At 46.2% G+C, this 18,323-nt stretch overlaps 1 protein-coding gene across 11 annotated transcripts in view; it reads left to right on the forward strand.

The window, feature by feature from the left end:
- PNPLA7 (patatin like phospholipase domain containing 7) overlaps positions 1–18,323 on the forward strand; it is a 387,559-nt gene that overhangs the window by 275,647 nt on the left and 93,589 nt on the right. For all 11 annotated transcript variants that reach the window (XM_030535369.1, XM_030535370.1, XM_030535368.1 and 8 more), the window contains one exon: positions 7,119–7,237. In XM_030535369.1, coding sequence (XP_030391229.1) covers positions 7,119–7,237 — 119 coding nt within the window. The remainder of the gene's footprint in view (positions 1–7,118; positions 7,238–18,323) is intronic.

Genomic DNA, 18,323 nt, shown 5'->3' on the forward strand with positions numbered 1-18,323 from the left:
CTGTGAAACAGATTAATCTCCTGCTTCTCTTCATGTTTTTATCAGATGCTTGAGTTTTTCTATTCTGAATGAGAGGGAAAGAGTTAATGCATGAGTGAAAACGTCTGTTTTTCTTCTAGTAGTGTCCCTACAGGTGCTAGCATCCCATACACCTTTGATTTAGAGATTTATCGCAGCAATGTCCGTTTTTGGCCTGCATGTGTGCTCTAGTCAGCCTTGTCCCCCATGCCGTTGTTATATAGCACTGCGTGGGTGAAGCACCCTTGGTTCCTCAACCACCTCAACCTTAGATGGAGCTCTGGCAGTTGTTCCCATTGAGATTTCCTCAACTTGTCCTCGTTTCTTATGTTAATAGATAGTCTGAGGGCTTGTTTCCACTTACCAGGGGATTGACGCTTGGCAGTTGATCCACCAGGGATCAGTTTAGCGGGTCTGGTGAAGACCTGCTAAATTGACCACCGATTGCTCTCTTGTCAACTCCGGTACTCCACTGGAACGAGAAGCATAAGGTAAGTCGACGGGAGAGTTTCTCCCATTGACCTAGTGTGGTGTAGACACCACAGTAAGTTGACCTAAGGTACGTCAACTCCAGTTACATTATTCATGTAGCTGGAGTTGCATAACTTAGGTCAATTTAGCCCCATAATGTAGACCTGCCCTTAGTAGCTCTTAGCATTTGACTAATTAGTTATAAGTAGTAGTAGTTAAGCGTCCTAGTTTAAAAAATATATATTTTTCTTTCATATGTTATATATTATGGATACTAGATAGTAGTTCTCCCAGCTTCAGACATTGTCTGTTATTCCAGGAGGTGTTCCCGGTAAATGACAGGCACTCCCACTGCATCTGGGGAATCATACATTGCCCAGGAGAGCTACATCTGTCTGGCGCTGAAATCAAGAGCCTGGAAAAACATGGAGATAAAACTTCATTTCCTCATGATGGAACGCTCTCTATGCCTGGCTTCTGACCCATGCCAAGGGACACCCCCTGTACTCTGGTCTCTGAGCAAATCTGCTGCCTCCACAATACTGGAGTCCCATATCTCCGGGTCATCTAAGAGGAAGACCCAAGACTCCTCTCATAATTCCTTAAAGGCCCATGCCCCTGGATCATCAGGTAGAGAATGTACGTCAAAAAAAACCAGGTTGTCAGTCTCTTCAACCACTCAGGCACCATATGCTCTCCAGTCAGGTACTCGCGAGGCGGCTGGTTCCTCCGTTGCCCAGGGCATCACTAGATTGAAAGATGGCAAAGCCTTGGTCCAGAGAGATTGCACTGTTAGCAGATTGAGGTGGCAAGAAGAGCGCTTCTGCTTCCTTGGTACCAAAGAAACCCACTTGGTCTCCAAAGTTATGCTCAGAATGAAAAAGGACAAAGCTAGAGTCATCCTAACAGTTCCGACCTGGCCCAGATTTCTTACCTGATTCAGCTGGCCGTTTGCTCTCAATCACTCTCCACGCCGCTCCTCATCTTCTGTCCCAGGAAAGCGAGATGATCCTTGTACAAGGGATAGCTGGGGCTCAACCCTCTCCAGGGCGGTGGGGAGCCACACCAGCTCACGAACCGCAGTTAACGTTTGGGGGAATTAGTCTGTCCGCGGGGTCTCCCTCGGCAGCCCTTGCGGTAACTGAAATATGCACCGTCAGCCCAGGCCCTGGGTCGGAGTGGAGCAACAGTGAGTCAGGCACTTCAGGCCCTCAGGCAGGGCTGAGCAGTAACAGTACAAGCAATAGGAAGCCCAGGCCTTGGGTCAGGGCGGGGCAAAAGGCCTAGGGGAGGGAGAGGGGGAGACCCATGAATTGGGTGGTAGGGGGGGGACACAGGCCCTTCCACTTCACTGCGTCCCAGCCCGGGGCCCTAGCAGCGGCAGAAAACCCACTGCTTAATCAGTGGGGATCCTGGCCGCAACACACCGACATGGGCTCTGGCAGTGCTGCAGCCAGACTGGGGTCGGCTGCCCCTGGGCTACTTCCACACTCCCCCTTGGTTAGTACCTGGGTCAGGGTGTTGTCCTCTGGAGGGTCCAGCACCATAGGCTCCTCGGGGTAGTGGGCGAGCGGCAGGCCCGGCAACTCCTCTGGGTAGCGGCCACAAGGCGGGTCCGGCAACTCCTCCGGGTAGTGGGCACAGAGCAAGTCAGGCCAGTCCTGGCCTGTAGCTTGAGCTGAGGGGTTTCCCAGTCACGGGCTAGGCTAGAGACATCTGGTCTCTCCAGCGACTGGGGCCTTACTGAGCTCTGAGGGCGGCCTTTATACTTCCAGGTCGCCGCCTGACCCTCTGGGGACGGGTTCAGAGCTCCCTAGCTCCGCCCACTCCAGCCTCTGGACAGGCTCTTCCCCATCTGGGGTCACAGAGAGCCACACCACCTCACTACAGTCCTTTACCCCAATCTCGCAGTGCTTCGTCTCAAACCATTGTTGATGGTTCACGGGATTAAAGGCAACCTGCTCAGAGGATATAAAGTGAGTAATATTGCATAGCAGGAAGCAATCCATTCACTGTACATACTCTCAAAAATGGATGAGATTTGTCTGTTGGTGTGACTTCGAACATATGCCACCAATGACCTGTTGCTGCTGGATATACTGGACTATATCCTACGTCTAAAAAGCTTGGGACTCTCAGTGAGCTCCATAAGAGTTTACCTGGCAGTTATCATGGCTTTCTACCCCCCAATAAAGGGTTGGTCCACCTTTTCCCCCCCAACCACAGCAAGATTCTTCAGGGGACTTGGAAACCTCTACACGCCAGTCCAATGCCCTGCTCCTGTTTGGGACTTAAGTCGAGTCCTTAAATGCTTTACAAGACCCCTGTTTGAACCAACAGCTAATCTGCTCACTGCTCAGTTTATCAATGAAGACAGCATTCCTGATAGCCATCATGTTGGCACAGCAGGTTGAGGAACTAGGAGCCCTGATTACATGCCCCCCTTTCACAGTAGTTTTTAAGGACAAGGCCATGCTGCAACACCCTCAAAATTTTACCCAAAGTTTCTTCTGAGTTTCGTGTTAACCAACCCATTTACCTGCCTCTTTTCCACCCCACACTGCATCTAGATAACCAGGAGGCACTGCTGCACACCCATGAAGTCAGGATTGCCCTGGCCTTTTATCTGGACTGGGCAGAGTCCTTCAGAATGACCCACAAGTTGTTTGCTTCAGTAGCAGGTAGTCAAAAGGGTCTGCAATCTCTAATCAAAGGCTTTCCAAGTGGAGATCAGTCTGTATTAATTCTTGCTACAAATCTTTCAATATTCTAACACCTTTGAATATATGCACTCCTTCTGTTAGGTCCATTTTCACATGTATGGCATTCCTCAAGAACGTTCCCGTTACTGAAATACGTTAGGCCACCACTTGCTCACCTAACAGAATGCTATAACTCACAATTCTGCTGCTGGTACTGTGTTTGGTTTGGCTGTACTTTCTTTGGTGAACTGCTCAGAAGTCACTTAGAGTGCAACACCCATAGAGTGGAAGAAGAAGAAATTGTTTCTCATCCTGTGCAATCACTGTCATTATTCAAGATGTGGCCCCCTACAGGCACTCCACTACCTGTCCTCCTTCCCCTCTGCTTCAGAGTTCTCTGCTGTGGAGCTTGGAGATAGAGAAGGAACTGAGGGCGGTTATATAACAGCACAGGGCACAAGACTGACTAGAATACATGCGCGGGTGACACGGACACTGCTATAAAAAATCTCCAGTCAATGTGCACCTAGATTGGAGCTCCCATAGGGACACACATCTCAAAGAACCACAGTTACTGCACAGGGTGATTAACCATTTCTTATGTGAAAGATTTTGCTTTTTGAGTTGTGGTGTAACTTAGAGTTATTTTGTCCTGAAATATTGAGAGCTGAACAAATACAGTAAACAGACCACATGGGATGCATGGTGAGCTATTAAGATACCAGCAAAAACAATGAGGAATCTTTGTGGCATCTTAGAGACTAACAAATTTATTTGGATATAAGCTTTTGTGGGCTAAAACTCACTTCATCAGATGCATCGAGTGAAAAATACAGTAAGCAGAATATATATCATAGCACATGAAAAGATGGGAGTTGCCTTACCAAGTGAGGGGTCAGTGCTAACAAACCAATTCAGTTAAGGAGCCCAGCCCCGCTTTGCCCCCAGCTCTGCTCCAGCCCAGCCATAGCCTCGGCTCCCAGGCCAGCCGTGGCTATGCCACGGGTCTTTTATTCCAATGTGAAGATACCCTAAAAGCCTTTGAATAGATTCTAGGTACAAAAAGTGCTTTCAATGTATCCGTAGCTTCCTTGGCTCTAGGTACTGAGAGTCCCCTTCTCCCTGGGCAACCCTTTACCAGGTAATTAGAGAGCCAGCAAGCAGGCTTCCCCCACTACCTGAACCCACTATTTATTAGTCCCTTTGTTTTCTGGGAACAGAACCTTGATCCAGATGAGTGAGATTTGCGTAAGTGATAAGAGAGGTTTGCAATATCCCAGCTGCATTGTGCTTGTCATAAAATTAAAGCAACTTTAATTTGTGTAATGTTTTCCATGCCAAAGGCGTCTCCAGGTGCTTCCCAGAGTTAAATAATAAATGGCCGAAGGAAAAAAGGAATGAAAAGATGCATGCTGGGGAGAGGAGAGATTTTCAGATTAAAAGAAATGGGGAGAGCTGTTGAAGCAGAGGAACAGGGGAATTTTTCTGTGCAGTTGGAGCTGCAGACGAGCTGGTGCTTGCCTGGGCAGTGGCAAGACAGTATGAAGGAATGTGGAGGCAAACATTCAGCGAGGGGAGGAGCAGAGAAGAGGGGCAAGGACAGGGCAGGCTGATGGGGCCTGACCTTGGAGCAGAGTTCTAAAATGAATGGGAAGAATTTGAGGCTGGGGTAAAGCTGTTGCACTTATTTGTACAAGTGTGAAATTGGTTAGCAGTACCATGCACATACTAGAGACTTTGAACTTGGCGAGCCTATATTGAAAATTATTGTAAGAACTGTGGCAACAGGAGATGAAGGTCTGAATGAGGATCACAGGCATTGTTCCACAGATACTAAAAAGCAGATATACAGATATAGAAAATGTTGGAGATATAGAAAAGTGTACAAATTGAAGGCATGTAAAAGGTCTGGAAAGAGGAGATATATAGTGTGCCCCTAGGTTGCTTGTAGGATTGTTTATCAGGGACAGTTGAAGTGGTTATGGCATGTTATTGTTAGTGAAATTAGATATTTGTTACTACTTTGAACAACTGAAGCTCTACGAATTCAGGTCCCTGTCCAGAACAGGAATGTTCCTAGTGGTAATAATTGGTAGCTCCTTGAAGAATGAAGTTTCTGTTCAAACACACATGATCTTCCTCCAAAGGGCATCTTCCTCATTTAGAGCATACCTTAGCTGCAAGTGAAGATGTGATTGTAGCATGTGTAGATGGTGCAAGATGAAAACTAGCCCGAGTAACAGTAGCAATGAAGACCAGTGGCACAGGCTTCAGCACAGGTTAGTAACCTGAGGATGTATGCAAGGTCTCTGGTGGGCCTGTTCTTAGGCTAGCTGTCCAAGTTCAAGCCTGTGCCATCATATCTTCACTTGTGTTGTTACTTTTGCGTGACCCCAAGAGCCCCTTCATGCCCTCTGGCAGGGGGCCCACTGTACAGTAACTCATGTCAGGCCTGACACACTCAGAAACCCAACACACTGTCGTCATAATATGCATCCAAAGGATATTTTGTATGGTATTGTATGTAAACTGGTGATGCATTGTGTATAATGAATTATGTATGTGCTGGAAGTATGTTCTTCAGATGTGTTTGGACAGCAGTGCGTAAACCCAGCCTACACTAGACAAAGGAATGTGCATGGACCTGTCTGTCAGTCTTGCTTGCAGACAGAGGACAGTGAAAGCACATATACATGTAAGATAATCACAGCAATCAAGTTAAGGGGAAGATAGCTTAGTGAGCATGCTAGGGGACAGAGTGTGTCCCCAGGAAGTCGTCCTGGCTCTTGAGGAAAGACAATGGACTTTGGGGAAATATAAGGAGACCATTATTTAGGGAACAAAGGAGACAGCACCCTCTGATTCTGTGAACATTGGATCCTCTTGCCAGAAGGATTGGAGATGCTGGTGGCTTAATGTAAGTGAGAAAGCTGTTCAGGCAAAGCTAGTAGTAGACATTGGAAAGCATGTTTCATATTGTTTTGTTAGGAGCCATGCCTGTCTCTTTTACTCTTGCTAACTATCACTTAAATCTCTTTTCTTTGTTAATAAATGCATTCTTAATTGTACTATAAATCATCTCAGTGCTGTTATATTGAAGTCAGTGTGAGTCTTTAGCTAAGCTAGCGAACTGGTGTGCGCTGTCTCTCTTTGGAGATAGGGAACTTAACTTCTCTGAGTGTCTGGTGAGAGGGACAGCACGATCCAGGGAGATGTGTCTGGGGAACTCACGAATTGAGGAGTCACTGGTTGTTACCTGCAAGCAGGGGCGGCTCCAGGCCCCAGCACGCCAAGCATGTGCTTGGGGCAGCAAACCGCGGGGGGCGCTCTGCCGGCACCATGAGGGTGGCAGGCAGGCTGCCTTTGGCAGCTTGCCTGTGGAGGGTCCGCTGGTCCCGCAGCTTCGGAGGACCTCCCGCAGGCGTGCCTGCGGAGGGTCCGCTGGTCCCGCGGCTTCGGAGGACCTCCCGTAGGCAAACCGCCGGAGGCAGCCTGCCTGCCGTGCTTGGAGCGGCAAAATCCCTAGAGCCGCCCCTGCCTGCAAGACAGGGTTTAGACTGGTAGAGTCTTGAAGAGTTGGCTGGCAAGGCAGACAGACTGGAGTGTCAAGGAACTGACACATGCTAATCTCCGGCAAAGTTCATGCTCACACTTGCTAAGACCAGAGTGGTAACACGGTGGCTTGTGGTTCTGGACTGCCATGAAGAGAGCATCTAGTGGTAGCTAGATTAAAACCAGCATGAGGATCCTACCCATGCTACAGTTATATCTTCACTTGAATCTAGCTAGCACAGGTAACAATGGTAGTGAAGGTTTGGCTGTTGTTACAGTGCTAGCTTTAATCTAGCTATGTCTACCTGCTTCCTAATGGTGCATTGCACATGTGTGATAAACCATGCTCTAAATTGCCCTTTCTCTGCTCTGCAGATAGAAATGTATGAACGAGTATTTCAGAAGCCACCAGACCGTCACTCTGACTTCTCTCGACTAGCCCGTGTTTTGACTGGAAATGCTGTGGCCCTAGTGCTCGGAGGTGGTGGAGCCAGGTAAGTCCCATAAGGTCGTTCTGTGTACTCTGATAAGGCCTCTTACCAGATGTGATGCAACATTGTCATCAGGTTGTATTCTGAAATGATCATATGGGATGAGACACACTCTGGAAAATCACACTTGTCCTGTGAACCCTGGGGCAGGTAGTGACTCATACACTTCCGGCACATATGCATGAAGTATCAGACACTGGTCACTCTTGGAAGACAGGATACAGAGAGCTAGCTGGACCTTTAGTCTGTCCCAGTATGGACATTTTTGTGTTCTTGTGAGTACCTATGTAGGGGAGACTCTGAGGAGATGCTGTCATCACCAGCTGTAAGTGTGGATCTATGCAGCAGAAACCACAAATGTTTTGCCTTGCTCCAAAGGGAGAATTCTCTCTTCCCTGGGGCTTACTGTTGGCATATGGCAGAGGGAAGCACGGAGACTTTCTCTCCTCTTTTTTGGCTTGCAGTGACATGGAATCATAGAATATCAGGGTTGGAAGGGACCTTGGAAGGTCATCTAGTCCAACCTCCTGCTCAATGCAGGACCAGTCCCCAACTAAATCATCCCAGCCAGGGCTTTGTCAAGCCTGATCTTAAAAACCTCTAAGGAAGGAGATTCCACCACCTCCCTAGGTAACCCATTCCAGTGCTTCCCCACCCTCCTAGTGAAAAAGTTTTTCCTAATATCCAGCTGAAACCTGCCCCACTGCAACTTGAGACGATTACTCCTTGTTCTGTCATCTGCTACCACTGAGAACAGTCTAGATCCATCCTCTTTGGAACCCCCTTTCAGGTAGTTGAAAGCAGCTATCAAATCCCCCCTCATTCTTCTCTTCTGCAGACATGTTAATCCCTGCATGGATCTTTATTTTTGGAAACAGCATTTCAAAACTGTCCAAAGCCATTAGTTAAAAATTCTAGCAGCAAGAAATGGCTTGTACCCTAATGAGAAATTATGTTGATGTTTACAGTATTCAAAACCTCTGCCTGATGTTTGCGTGTGAGAGGTTTCCTATAGCAGAAAGAGCAGAAAAGTGCAGACATTCAGTGACCCACCTGGAGTTCTTCACTTTAGAATTCTGGCCAGAGTTCCAGTGGGCTTTTAGAAACAGATCACCCCCTGCACTTTTCTTTGCAGTTTCTTCCAAAATAATTCTGTTCTTTCTGAGAACTTTCTCCTAAGGCAAACATTCTGCAAAGGAGAGTTGCAAGTTCCTGTCATTCAAGAAGTCTGTGCCCCAACCCCGCACCCCAATCCCCTGCCCCAGCCAGGAGCCCCCCAAACCTGGAACGCCTTCTTGCACCCCAAACCCCTCATCCCCGGCCCCATCCCTTAACCTGCACCCAGAGCCCTGACCCCACCCCAACTCTCTACCCCATCCCTGAGCCCCCTTCAACCCGGAGCCTCTCCTGTATCCCAATCCCCTGCCACAGCCCAGAGCCTCCTCCCATACCCTGAACCCCTCATTCCCAGCCCCACTCCTCAGCCCTCACCCCCCCACCCCACCCCAACCCTCTCCCCAGCCCTGAGTCCCTCCAACACCCCAAACCCCTCATTCCCAGCTCTGTTGGGTCATGGGCATCAACAATTTTCTTCAACTGGGTCCCCAGAAAAAAAGTCATCTAGTCTAACTCATCTAGTCTAACTCCCTGCCAAGATGCAGGATTTGTTGTATCTAAACCATCCAAGGCAGATGGCTCTCCAGCCTCCTTTTGAAAACCTCCAGTGAGGGAGCTTCCACAATCTCCCTAGGCAGTCTATACCATCGTCCTACTGTTCTGACAGATAGGAAGTTTTTCCTGAGATTTAATTTAAATCTGCTATGCTGCAGTTTGAAGCCAGTCCCTCTTGTTCTGCCTCTGTGACAAGAGAGAACAACATTTCTCCATGTTTTTATGGCAGCCTTTCAAGTATTTGAAGACCACTACCATGTCCCTCCTCAACTTCCTCTTTTCCAAACTAAACATTGCCAGTTCCTTCAGCCTTTGCTCATACGGCTTACATTCCATCCCTCTGATCATCTTTGTTGCTCACCTCTGGATCCTTTCCAGTTTCTCCACATCCTTTCTATCCATTGGTGACCAAAACTGGACACAGTCCTCCAGCTGAGGCCTAACCAGTGCTGAGTAGAGCGGTGCTATCACCTCCCGTGACTTACAGTCTATGCCTCTGTTAAAGCAACCTAAAATTGCATTGGCTGCTATTGCAATAGCATCACATTACTGACACATGTTGAGGTGTGATCCACCACAGCTGCCAGATCCTTTTCAGCCGTGCTGCTGCGAAGCCATTATCCCCCATTCTATATTTGTGTATTTGGTTTTTTCTTACCTAAGTGTAGCACCTTACATTTGGCTTTGCTGAATTTCATTTTGCTGTCTATAGCCCAAATTCTCCAGTTTGTCAAAAACCCACTGAATTTTACCTCTATCTTCTAAGGTATTGGCAACCCCCCTCCCCTCCCCTCCAGCGTTTGTCATCTGCAGATTTGATCAATATGCTCTCTCTTCATAGCCCTTCTCCAGTTTTCTGGGGCCTCTCCTGTCATCCACGAGTTTGTAAATATTATTGTCTTGTATATTTCCTTGGTGACATGCCCCTCCTTCCATTTCCTGGATGTATCCCTTTTGGTTTGTAGATAGCTAAAAAGCTCCTTGTGCAGCCACATTGGCCTCCTGTGGCTCTTCTTATCTTTCCTCTGTGTGGGACTAGCTTGATGTTGAGCCTCTAGATTACATCTTTTAGGAACCATTTGGCTCCTTTTCTTCCTGATTGGTCTTTCCATGGGACCTTGCCTGCTATTTCTCCGAGTCTGTTGAAATCCACCTTTCTGAAGTCCAGTGTCCTTGTTTTGCTGTTGTCATGTCCTCCTTTTCATAGGATCTTGAATTCTATATGATCATGATCACTTCCTCCCAAGTTCCCAACCACTTTCACATTCGCAACTAATTCATCCCTGTTGGTCAAAGCCAGATCCAAAACGGATGCCTCCCGCATTGTTTCCCTCAACATTCTGAATCAGAAAGCTGTCCCCTACACATGCTAAAAGAATTTGCAGAACATACTATGTTTTGCTGCAGTAGTCGTCCAACAGATATCTAGGAAGTTAAAATCCCCCATTATTACTAGCTCATGTATGTTAGCTAATCTTGTTCCTACTTGAAGAATGACTCATCATCTTCCTCTTCCTGATCTGGTGGTCTATAAGAAACCATAACATCGCTGCTGAGATTCATTTTATTCCATTTTATTTAAAGGTAGCCATCCTGCAGCAAAAAAACTTCAGGACCAGATTTAAAACAGAAACTGCTGAGCTTCAGTTCGTTTGCAAATTTGACACCATCAGCTCAGGATTAAACAAAGACTGCGAATGGCTAGCCAACTACAAAAGCAGTTCTCCTCCCTTGGTGTTTACACCTCAACTGCTAGAAGAGGGCCTCATCTTCCCTGATTGAACTAACCTCGTTATCTCTAGACTGATTCTTACCTGCATATTTATACCTGCGTCTGGAAATTTCCACTACATGCATCTGGCGAAGTGGGTATTCACCCAAGAAAGCTCATGCTCCAATACGTCTGTTAGTCTATGAGGTGCCACAGGACACTCTGTCGCACTTCATTCCTACTTGCCCCGCATCTATGCACTCACACCCCTTTTACAAATAATAACTTGGACATTTCTGCTATCATGACTCATAGGAAATTATTGACAATCAGAATCATAAAGCATGGTGTGGTCTATTTAAAAACCTGGAAATGTCATACTTTTGTCCGTAGGCCAGTGTATTCACGGAGGGAGTATTCAGCATAATGAAGGTTAGAATTTAGTCATCTAATGTTCTAGCTGCCAGCCCCTAAAGCTTTATTCTTGGTGTCAATTAAAAATCATTATCTTGCTCACCCACACAGTTTTCTGACCGGAAATGGTTCATTTCCTCATATTCATTAACATGTTAACTATCATCCTTCTGAGGTCTTGGAATACTATTGAAACACTGAGAGGTGAGAAAGAGGAGAGCATTGGCTATGCCTGGGGAGCCAAGGAGAGATTTTATTCTACTAGATATTTTAGACCTGAGGATTTATTGCTGTATAGTGAAGAGCACTCATTTTGTTATGTGATATTTTATGTTTTTCTACACCACAAGGCTTGCGTCACTCCAGAATATTCTATAATCTTATATACTCTATTCCAGAATATCATGATCCTCTTCATAGAAATCATCATTGGAAGGGACCTCAGGAGCTCATCTAGTCTAACCCCCTGCTCAAAGCAGGACCAATTCCCAATTAAATCATCCCAGCCAGGGCTTTGTCAAGCCTGATCTTAAATACTTCTAAGGAAGGAGATTCCACCACCTCCCTAGGTAACCCATTCCAGTGCTTCACCACCCTCCTAGTGAAAAAGTTTTTCTTAATATCCAACGTAAACCTCCCCCACTGCAACTTGAGACCATTACTCCTTGTTCTGTCATCTGCTGCCACTGAGAACAGTCTAGACCCATCGTCTTTGGAACCCCCTTTCAGGTAGTTGAAAGCAACTATCAAATCCCCCCTCATTTTTCTTTTCTGCAGACTAAACAATCCCAGTTCCCTCAGCCTCTCCTCATAAGTCATGTGCTCCAGCCCCCTAATCATTTTTGTTGCCCTCCGCTGGACTATTTCCAATTTTTCCACATCCTTCTTGTAGTGGGAGGCCCAAAACTGGACACAGTATTCCAGATGAGGCCTCATCAATATCGAATAGAGGGGAATGATCACGTCCCTCGATCTGCTGGCAATGCCCCTACTTATACAGCCCCAAATGCTGTTAGCTTTCTTGGCAACAAGGGCACACTGTTGACTCATATCCAGGTTCTCATCCACCGTAACCCCTAGGTCCTTTTCTGCAGAACTGCTTCCCAGCCATTCGGTCCCTAGTCTGTAACTGTGCATGGGATTCTTCCGTCCTGCCCTCCAGCGTATCTACCTACCCTCCAGCGTATCTGCCACTCCTCCCAGTTTAGTGTCATCTGCAAACTTGCTGAGAGTGCAGTCCACGCCATCCTCCAGGTCATTATTGAAGATATTGAACAAAACCAGCCCCAGGACCGACCCGTGGGGCACTCCGCTTGAAACTGGCTGCCAGCTAGACATGGAGCCATTGATCACTACCTGTTGAGCCCAATGATCTAGCCAGCTTTCTGTCCACCTTATAGTCCATTCATCCAGCCCATACTTCTTTAACTTGCTGGCAAGAATACTGTGGCAAGAATATCAAAAGCTTTGCTAAAGTCAAGGAATAACACATCCACTACTTTTCCCTCATCCACAGAGCCAGTTATCTCCTCATAGAAGGCAATTAGGTTAGTCAGGCATGACTTGCCCTTCATGAATCCATGCTGATTGTTCCTGATCACGTTCCTCTCCTCCAAGTGCTTCATAATGGATTCCTTGAGGACTTGCTCCATGATTTTTCCAGGGAGTGAGGTGAGGCTGACTGGCCTGTAGTTCCCCAGATCCTCCTCCTTCCCTTTTTTAAAGATGAGCACTACATTAGCCTTTTTCCAGTCATCTGGGACCTCCTCCATTCACTATGAGTTTTCAAAGATAATGGCCAATGGCTCTGCAGTCACTTGGCTTGGAGGAGAGGAACGTGATCAGGAACAGTCAGCATGGATACATGAAGGGCAAGTCATGCCTGACTAACCTAATTGCCTTCTATGAGGAGATAACTGGCTCTATGGATGAGGGGAAAGCAGTGGATGTGCTTCATAATGGATTTCTTGAGGACCTGCTCCATGATTTTTCCAGGGACTGAGGTGAGGCTGACTGGCCTGTAGTTCCCCGAATCCTCCTCCTCCTTCCCCCGATGAACCTAGTTTAAAGCCTTCCTCGCTAGGTTAGCCAGCCTGCTTGTGAAGGTGCTCTTCCCTCCCTTCGTTAGATGGAGCCCGTCTCTGCCTAGCACTCGTCCTTCTTGGAACACCATTCCATGGTCGAAGAATCCAAAGCCTTCTCTCCAACACCATCTGCGTAGCCATTCGTTGACTTCCATAATTCGACGATCTCTACCCAGGCCTTTTCCCTGCACAGGGAGGATGAACGATAATACTACTTGTGCCTCAAACTCCTTTATCCTTCTTCCCAGAGCTACATAGTCTGAAGTAATCCACTCAAGGTCATTCTTGGCAGTATCACTGGTGCCCACATGGAGAAGCAGGAAGGGGTAGCGATCCGAGGGCTAGATGAGTCTCGGAAGTCTCTCCATCACATCATGAATCCTAGCTCCTGGCAAGCAGCAGACCTCTCGGTTTTCTCGGTCGGGGCGGCAGATAGATGACTAATTCCCCCTTAGGAGGGAGTCCCCAACCGCCACCACCCTCCTCCTTCTCTTGGGAGCGGTGGTCATGGAACCCCCATCCCTAGGACAGTGCATCTCATGCCTTCCAATCGGTGGAGTCTCCTTCTGCTCCATTCCCTCAGATGTATCATCTAGTCCATTCTCCACGTTAGTACCTGTGGAGAGAACATGAAAATGGTTGCTCACCTGTATCTCCGTTGCTGGTACATGGACACTCCTCTTTCTTCTTCTGGAGGTCACATGCTGACAAATTTCTTCACCGTCCCTCTCTCCCCTCTGCACAGCCTGCTCTGATTCTTCAGAACGTTGTGCCCGTAGAAGCATATCCTGACGTCTGTCCAGGAAATCTTCATTTTCTCGTATGCAGCGCAGGGTCAGTACTTGTTTCTCCAGACTGCGAACCTTCTCTTCCAATATGGAGACCAGCTTGCACTTTGTACAGACAAAGTCGCTTCTGTCCTGTGGAAGAAAGACAAACATGGCACAACCTGTGCAGGTTACAACAGCTAAATACTCACCTTCCATAATATTTTCCTTCTAAGAGCTTCCTCTGCTGTTGCAGCAACACACAGAAGCCCACGAGATGAAAGCCTCAATGGGCTCTCCCCAGACGAACTCCCAGGCAAACTCTTGGAATTTTACTGTCCCAAACAAACCCCACAGCGCAGGTACATGGAAAATTACTTGCCCAAGATGGAGTCCAGGGTCACATGAACTTTTCACATGCCTTACATGCTTTGATGACTCTCAGAGGCAGCCATTGCCTATATTCTTTCTGAGGAGGGCTTTAAACTAGGTTCACCAAGGGAAGGAGACCAAAGCCCTGAGGTAAGTGGGATACCAGAAAGAAGCATGAGCAGGAGAGCGCAAGAGGAGAGGACTCCTGCCTCATAGTGAGAAAGCAGGACGATCAGTGAGTTATCTTAAGTGCCTATACACAAATGGAAGAAGCCTGGGGAACAAGCAGGGAGAACTGGAAGTCCTGAAATAATCTAAGAATTATGATGTGATTGGAATAACAGAAACTTGGTGAGATAACTCACATGACCTGAGTACTGTCATAGATGGATATAAACTGGCAGAAAAGGTGGGGGAGTTGCATTGTATGTAAGAGAGCAGTATGACTGCTCAGAGCTCCAGTGTGAAACTGCAGAAAATCCTGAGAGTCTCTGGATTAAGTTTAGAAGTGTGAGCAGCAAGGGTGAGGTCGTGGTGGAAGTCTGCTGCAGACCACCAGACCAGGGGGATGAGGTGCTTGAGGCTTTCTTCAGGCACCTAACTTAAGTTACTAGATCACAGGCCCTGGTTCTCATGCGGGACTTCAATCACCCCAGTATCTGCTGGGAGAGCAATGCAGCGGTGCATAGACAATCCAGGAAGTTTTTGGAAAATGTCGGGGACAATTTCCTGGTGCAAGTGCTGGAGGAACCAACTAGGGGCAGAGCTCTTCTTGACCTGCTGCTCACAAACCATGAAAAGTTAGTAGGGGAAGCAAAAGTGGATGGGAACCTGGGAGGCAGTGACCATGATATGGTCGAGTTCAGGATCCTGAGACAAGGAAGAAAGAAGAGCAGCAGAATACGGACCCTGGACTTCCAAAAAGCAGACTTTGACTCCCTCAGGGAACTGATGAGCAGGATCCCCTGAGAGAATAACATGAGCGGGAAAGGAGTCCAAGAGAGCTGGCTGTGTTTTAAAGAATCCTTATTGAGGTTGCAGGAACAAACAATCCTGATGAGGATAAGAAGAGCCTAGGTAACAAAATGGAGGAACTAGAGCTACTGGTGCAGGAAGTGAAACCGGATATTATAGGGATAACAGAAACATGGTGGAAATAGTAGTCATGGCTGGAGTACAGGTATTGAACACTATGTGCTGTTTAGGAAAGACTGAAATAAAGGCAAAGGTGGTGGAGTAGCATTGTATACCAATGATGAGGTTAACTGTAAAGAAATAAGAAGTGATGGAATAGAAAAGACAGAGTCTGTCTGGGCAAAAATCACACTGGGAAAGAAGGCTATAGAGCCTCCCCTGAGATAGTGCTTGGGGTGTGCTGTAGACCTCCAGGATCCGATTTGGATATGGATAGAGACCTCTTTAATGTTTTTAATGAAGTAAACACTAATGGGAATTGTGTGATCATGGGAGACTTTAACTTCCCAGATATAGACTGGAGGACAAGTGCTAGTAATAATAATAGGGGTCAGATTTTTCTGGATGTGATAGCAGATGGATTTCTTCACCAAGTAGTTGAAGAACCAAGAAGAGGGGATGCCATTTTAGATTTGGTTTTGGTGACTAGTGAGGACCTCATAGAAGAAATGGTTGTAAGGGACAGCCTTGGTTCGAGTGATCATGAGCTTATTCAGTTCAAACTAGATGGAAGGATAAACAAAAATAGATCTGGGACTAGAGTTTTTGGTTTCAAAAGGGGTAACTTTAAAGAATTAAGGAAATTAGTTAAGGAAGTGGATTGGACTGAAGAACTTGTGGATCTAAAGGCTAAGGAGGCCTGGAATTACTTCAAGTCAAAGTTGCAGAAACTATCAGAAGCCTGCATCCGAAGAAAGAGAAAAAAAATCATAGGCAGGAGTTGTAGACCAAGCTGGATGAGCAAGCATCTTAGAGAGGGTGATTAAGAAAAAGCAGAAAGCCTACAAGGAGTGGAAGATGGGAGGGATTAGCAAGGAAAGCTACCTTATTGAGGTCAGAACACATGGGGATAAAGTGAGAAAGGCCAAAAGCCATGTAGGGAAAGGGAATTTCAAAGGGAATTAAACCCAATAGTAAAAGGTTCTATACCCATATAAATAAGAAGAAAACAAAGAAAGAAGAAGTGAGACCACTAAACACCGAGGATGGAATGGAGGTTAAGGATAATCTAGGTATGGCCCAATATCTAAACAAATACTTTGCCTCAGTCTTTAATGAGGAGCTTAGGGATAATGGTAGGATGACAAATGGGAATGAGGCTATGGAGGTAGATATTACCACATCCAAAGTAGAAGCCAAACTCGAACAGCTTAATGGGATGAAATCGGAGGGCCTAGATAATCTTCATCCAAGAATATTAAAGGAACTGGCACATGAAATTGCAAGCCCATTAGCAAGAATTTTTAATGAATCTGTAAACTCGGGGGTTGTACCGTACGACTGGAGAATTGCTAACATAGTTCCTATTTTTAAGAAACGGAAAAACGTGATCCGAGTAACTATAGGCCTGTTAGTCTGACATCTGTAGTATGTAAGATCTTCAAAAAATTTTGAAGGAAAAAGTAGTTACGGACAGGTCAATGGTAATTGGGACAAAATACAACATGGTTTTACAAAAGGTAGATCGTGCCAAACCAACCTGATCTCCTTCTTTGAGAAGGTAACAGATTTTTTAGACAAGGGAAATGCAGTGGATCTAATTTACCTCAATTTCAGTAAGGCATTTGACACAGTTCCACATGGGGATTTATTAGTTAAATTGGAAAAGATGGGGATCAATATGAAAATTGAAAGGTGGATAAGGAACTGGTTAAAGGGGAGACTACAGTGGGTCATACTGAAAGGTGAACTGTCAGGCTGGAAGGAGGTTACTAGTGGAGTTCCTCACGGATCAGTTTTGGGACCAATCTTATTTAACCTTTTTATTACTGACCTTGGCACAAAAAGCGAGAATGTGCTAATAAAGTTTGCGGATGACACAAGGCTGGGAGGTATTGCTAACACAGAGAAGGACTGGGATATCATACAGGAAGATCTGGATGACCTTGTAAACTGGAATAATAGAAATAGGATGACATTTAATAGTGAAAAGTGCAAGGTCATGCATTTAGGGATTAATAACAAGAATTTTAGTTATAAATTGGGGACACATCAGTTGGAAGTAACAGAGGAGTAGAAGGACCTTGGAGTACTGGTTGATCACAGGATGACTATGAGCTGCCAATGTGATATGGCTGTTAAAAAAGCTAATACAGTCTTGGAATGCATCAGGCAAGGTATTTCCAGTAGAGATAAGGAGGTGTTAATACAAGGCACTGGTGAGACCTCATCTGGAATACTGTGTGCGGTTCTGGTCTCCTATGTTTAAGAAGGATGAATTCAAACTGAAACAGATACAGAGAAGGGCTACTGGGATGATCCAAGGAATGGAAAACCTATCTTATGAAAGGAGACTGAAAGAGCTTGGCTTGTTTAGCCTAACCAAAAGAAGGTTGAGGGGGGATATGATTGCTCTTTGTAAATATATCAGAGAGATAAATATTAGGGAGAGAGAGGAATTATTTAAGCTTAGTACCAATGTGGACACAAGAACAAATGGATATAAACTGGACACTAGGAAGTTTAGACTTGAAATTAGACGAAGGTGTCTAACCATTAGAGAAGTGAAATTCTGGAACAGCCTTCCAGGGGAAGTAGTGGGGGCAAAAAACATATCTGGCTTTAAGACTAAGCTTGATAAGTTTATGGAGGGGATGGTATGACGGGATAGCCTAATTTTGGCAATTAATTTGGCAACTGATTTTTTATTATTAGCAGATAAGTATGCCCTGTGGTCTGTGATGGGATATTAGATGGGGTGGGATCTGAATTGCTAGAGAGAATTCCTTCTTGGGTGCTGGCTGGTGAGTCCTGCCCACATGCTCACGGTTTAACTGATTGCCATATTTGGGGTTGGGAAGGAATTTTCCTCCAGGGCAGATTGGCAGAGGCCCTGGAGGTTTTTCGCCTTCCTCTGCAGCATGGGGCATGGATCA

Source organism: Gopherus evgoodei, chromosome 16 (assembly GCF_007399415.2).
Source record: "Gopherus evgoodei ecotype Sinaloan lineage chromosome 16, rGopEvg1_v1.p, whole genome shotgun sequence".
NCBI classification, from domain to species: Eukaryota; Metazoa; Chordata; order Testudines; family Testudinidae; genus Gopherus; species Gopherus evgoodei.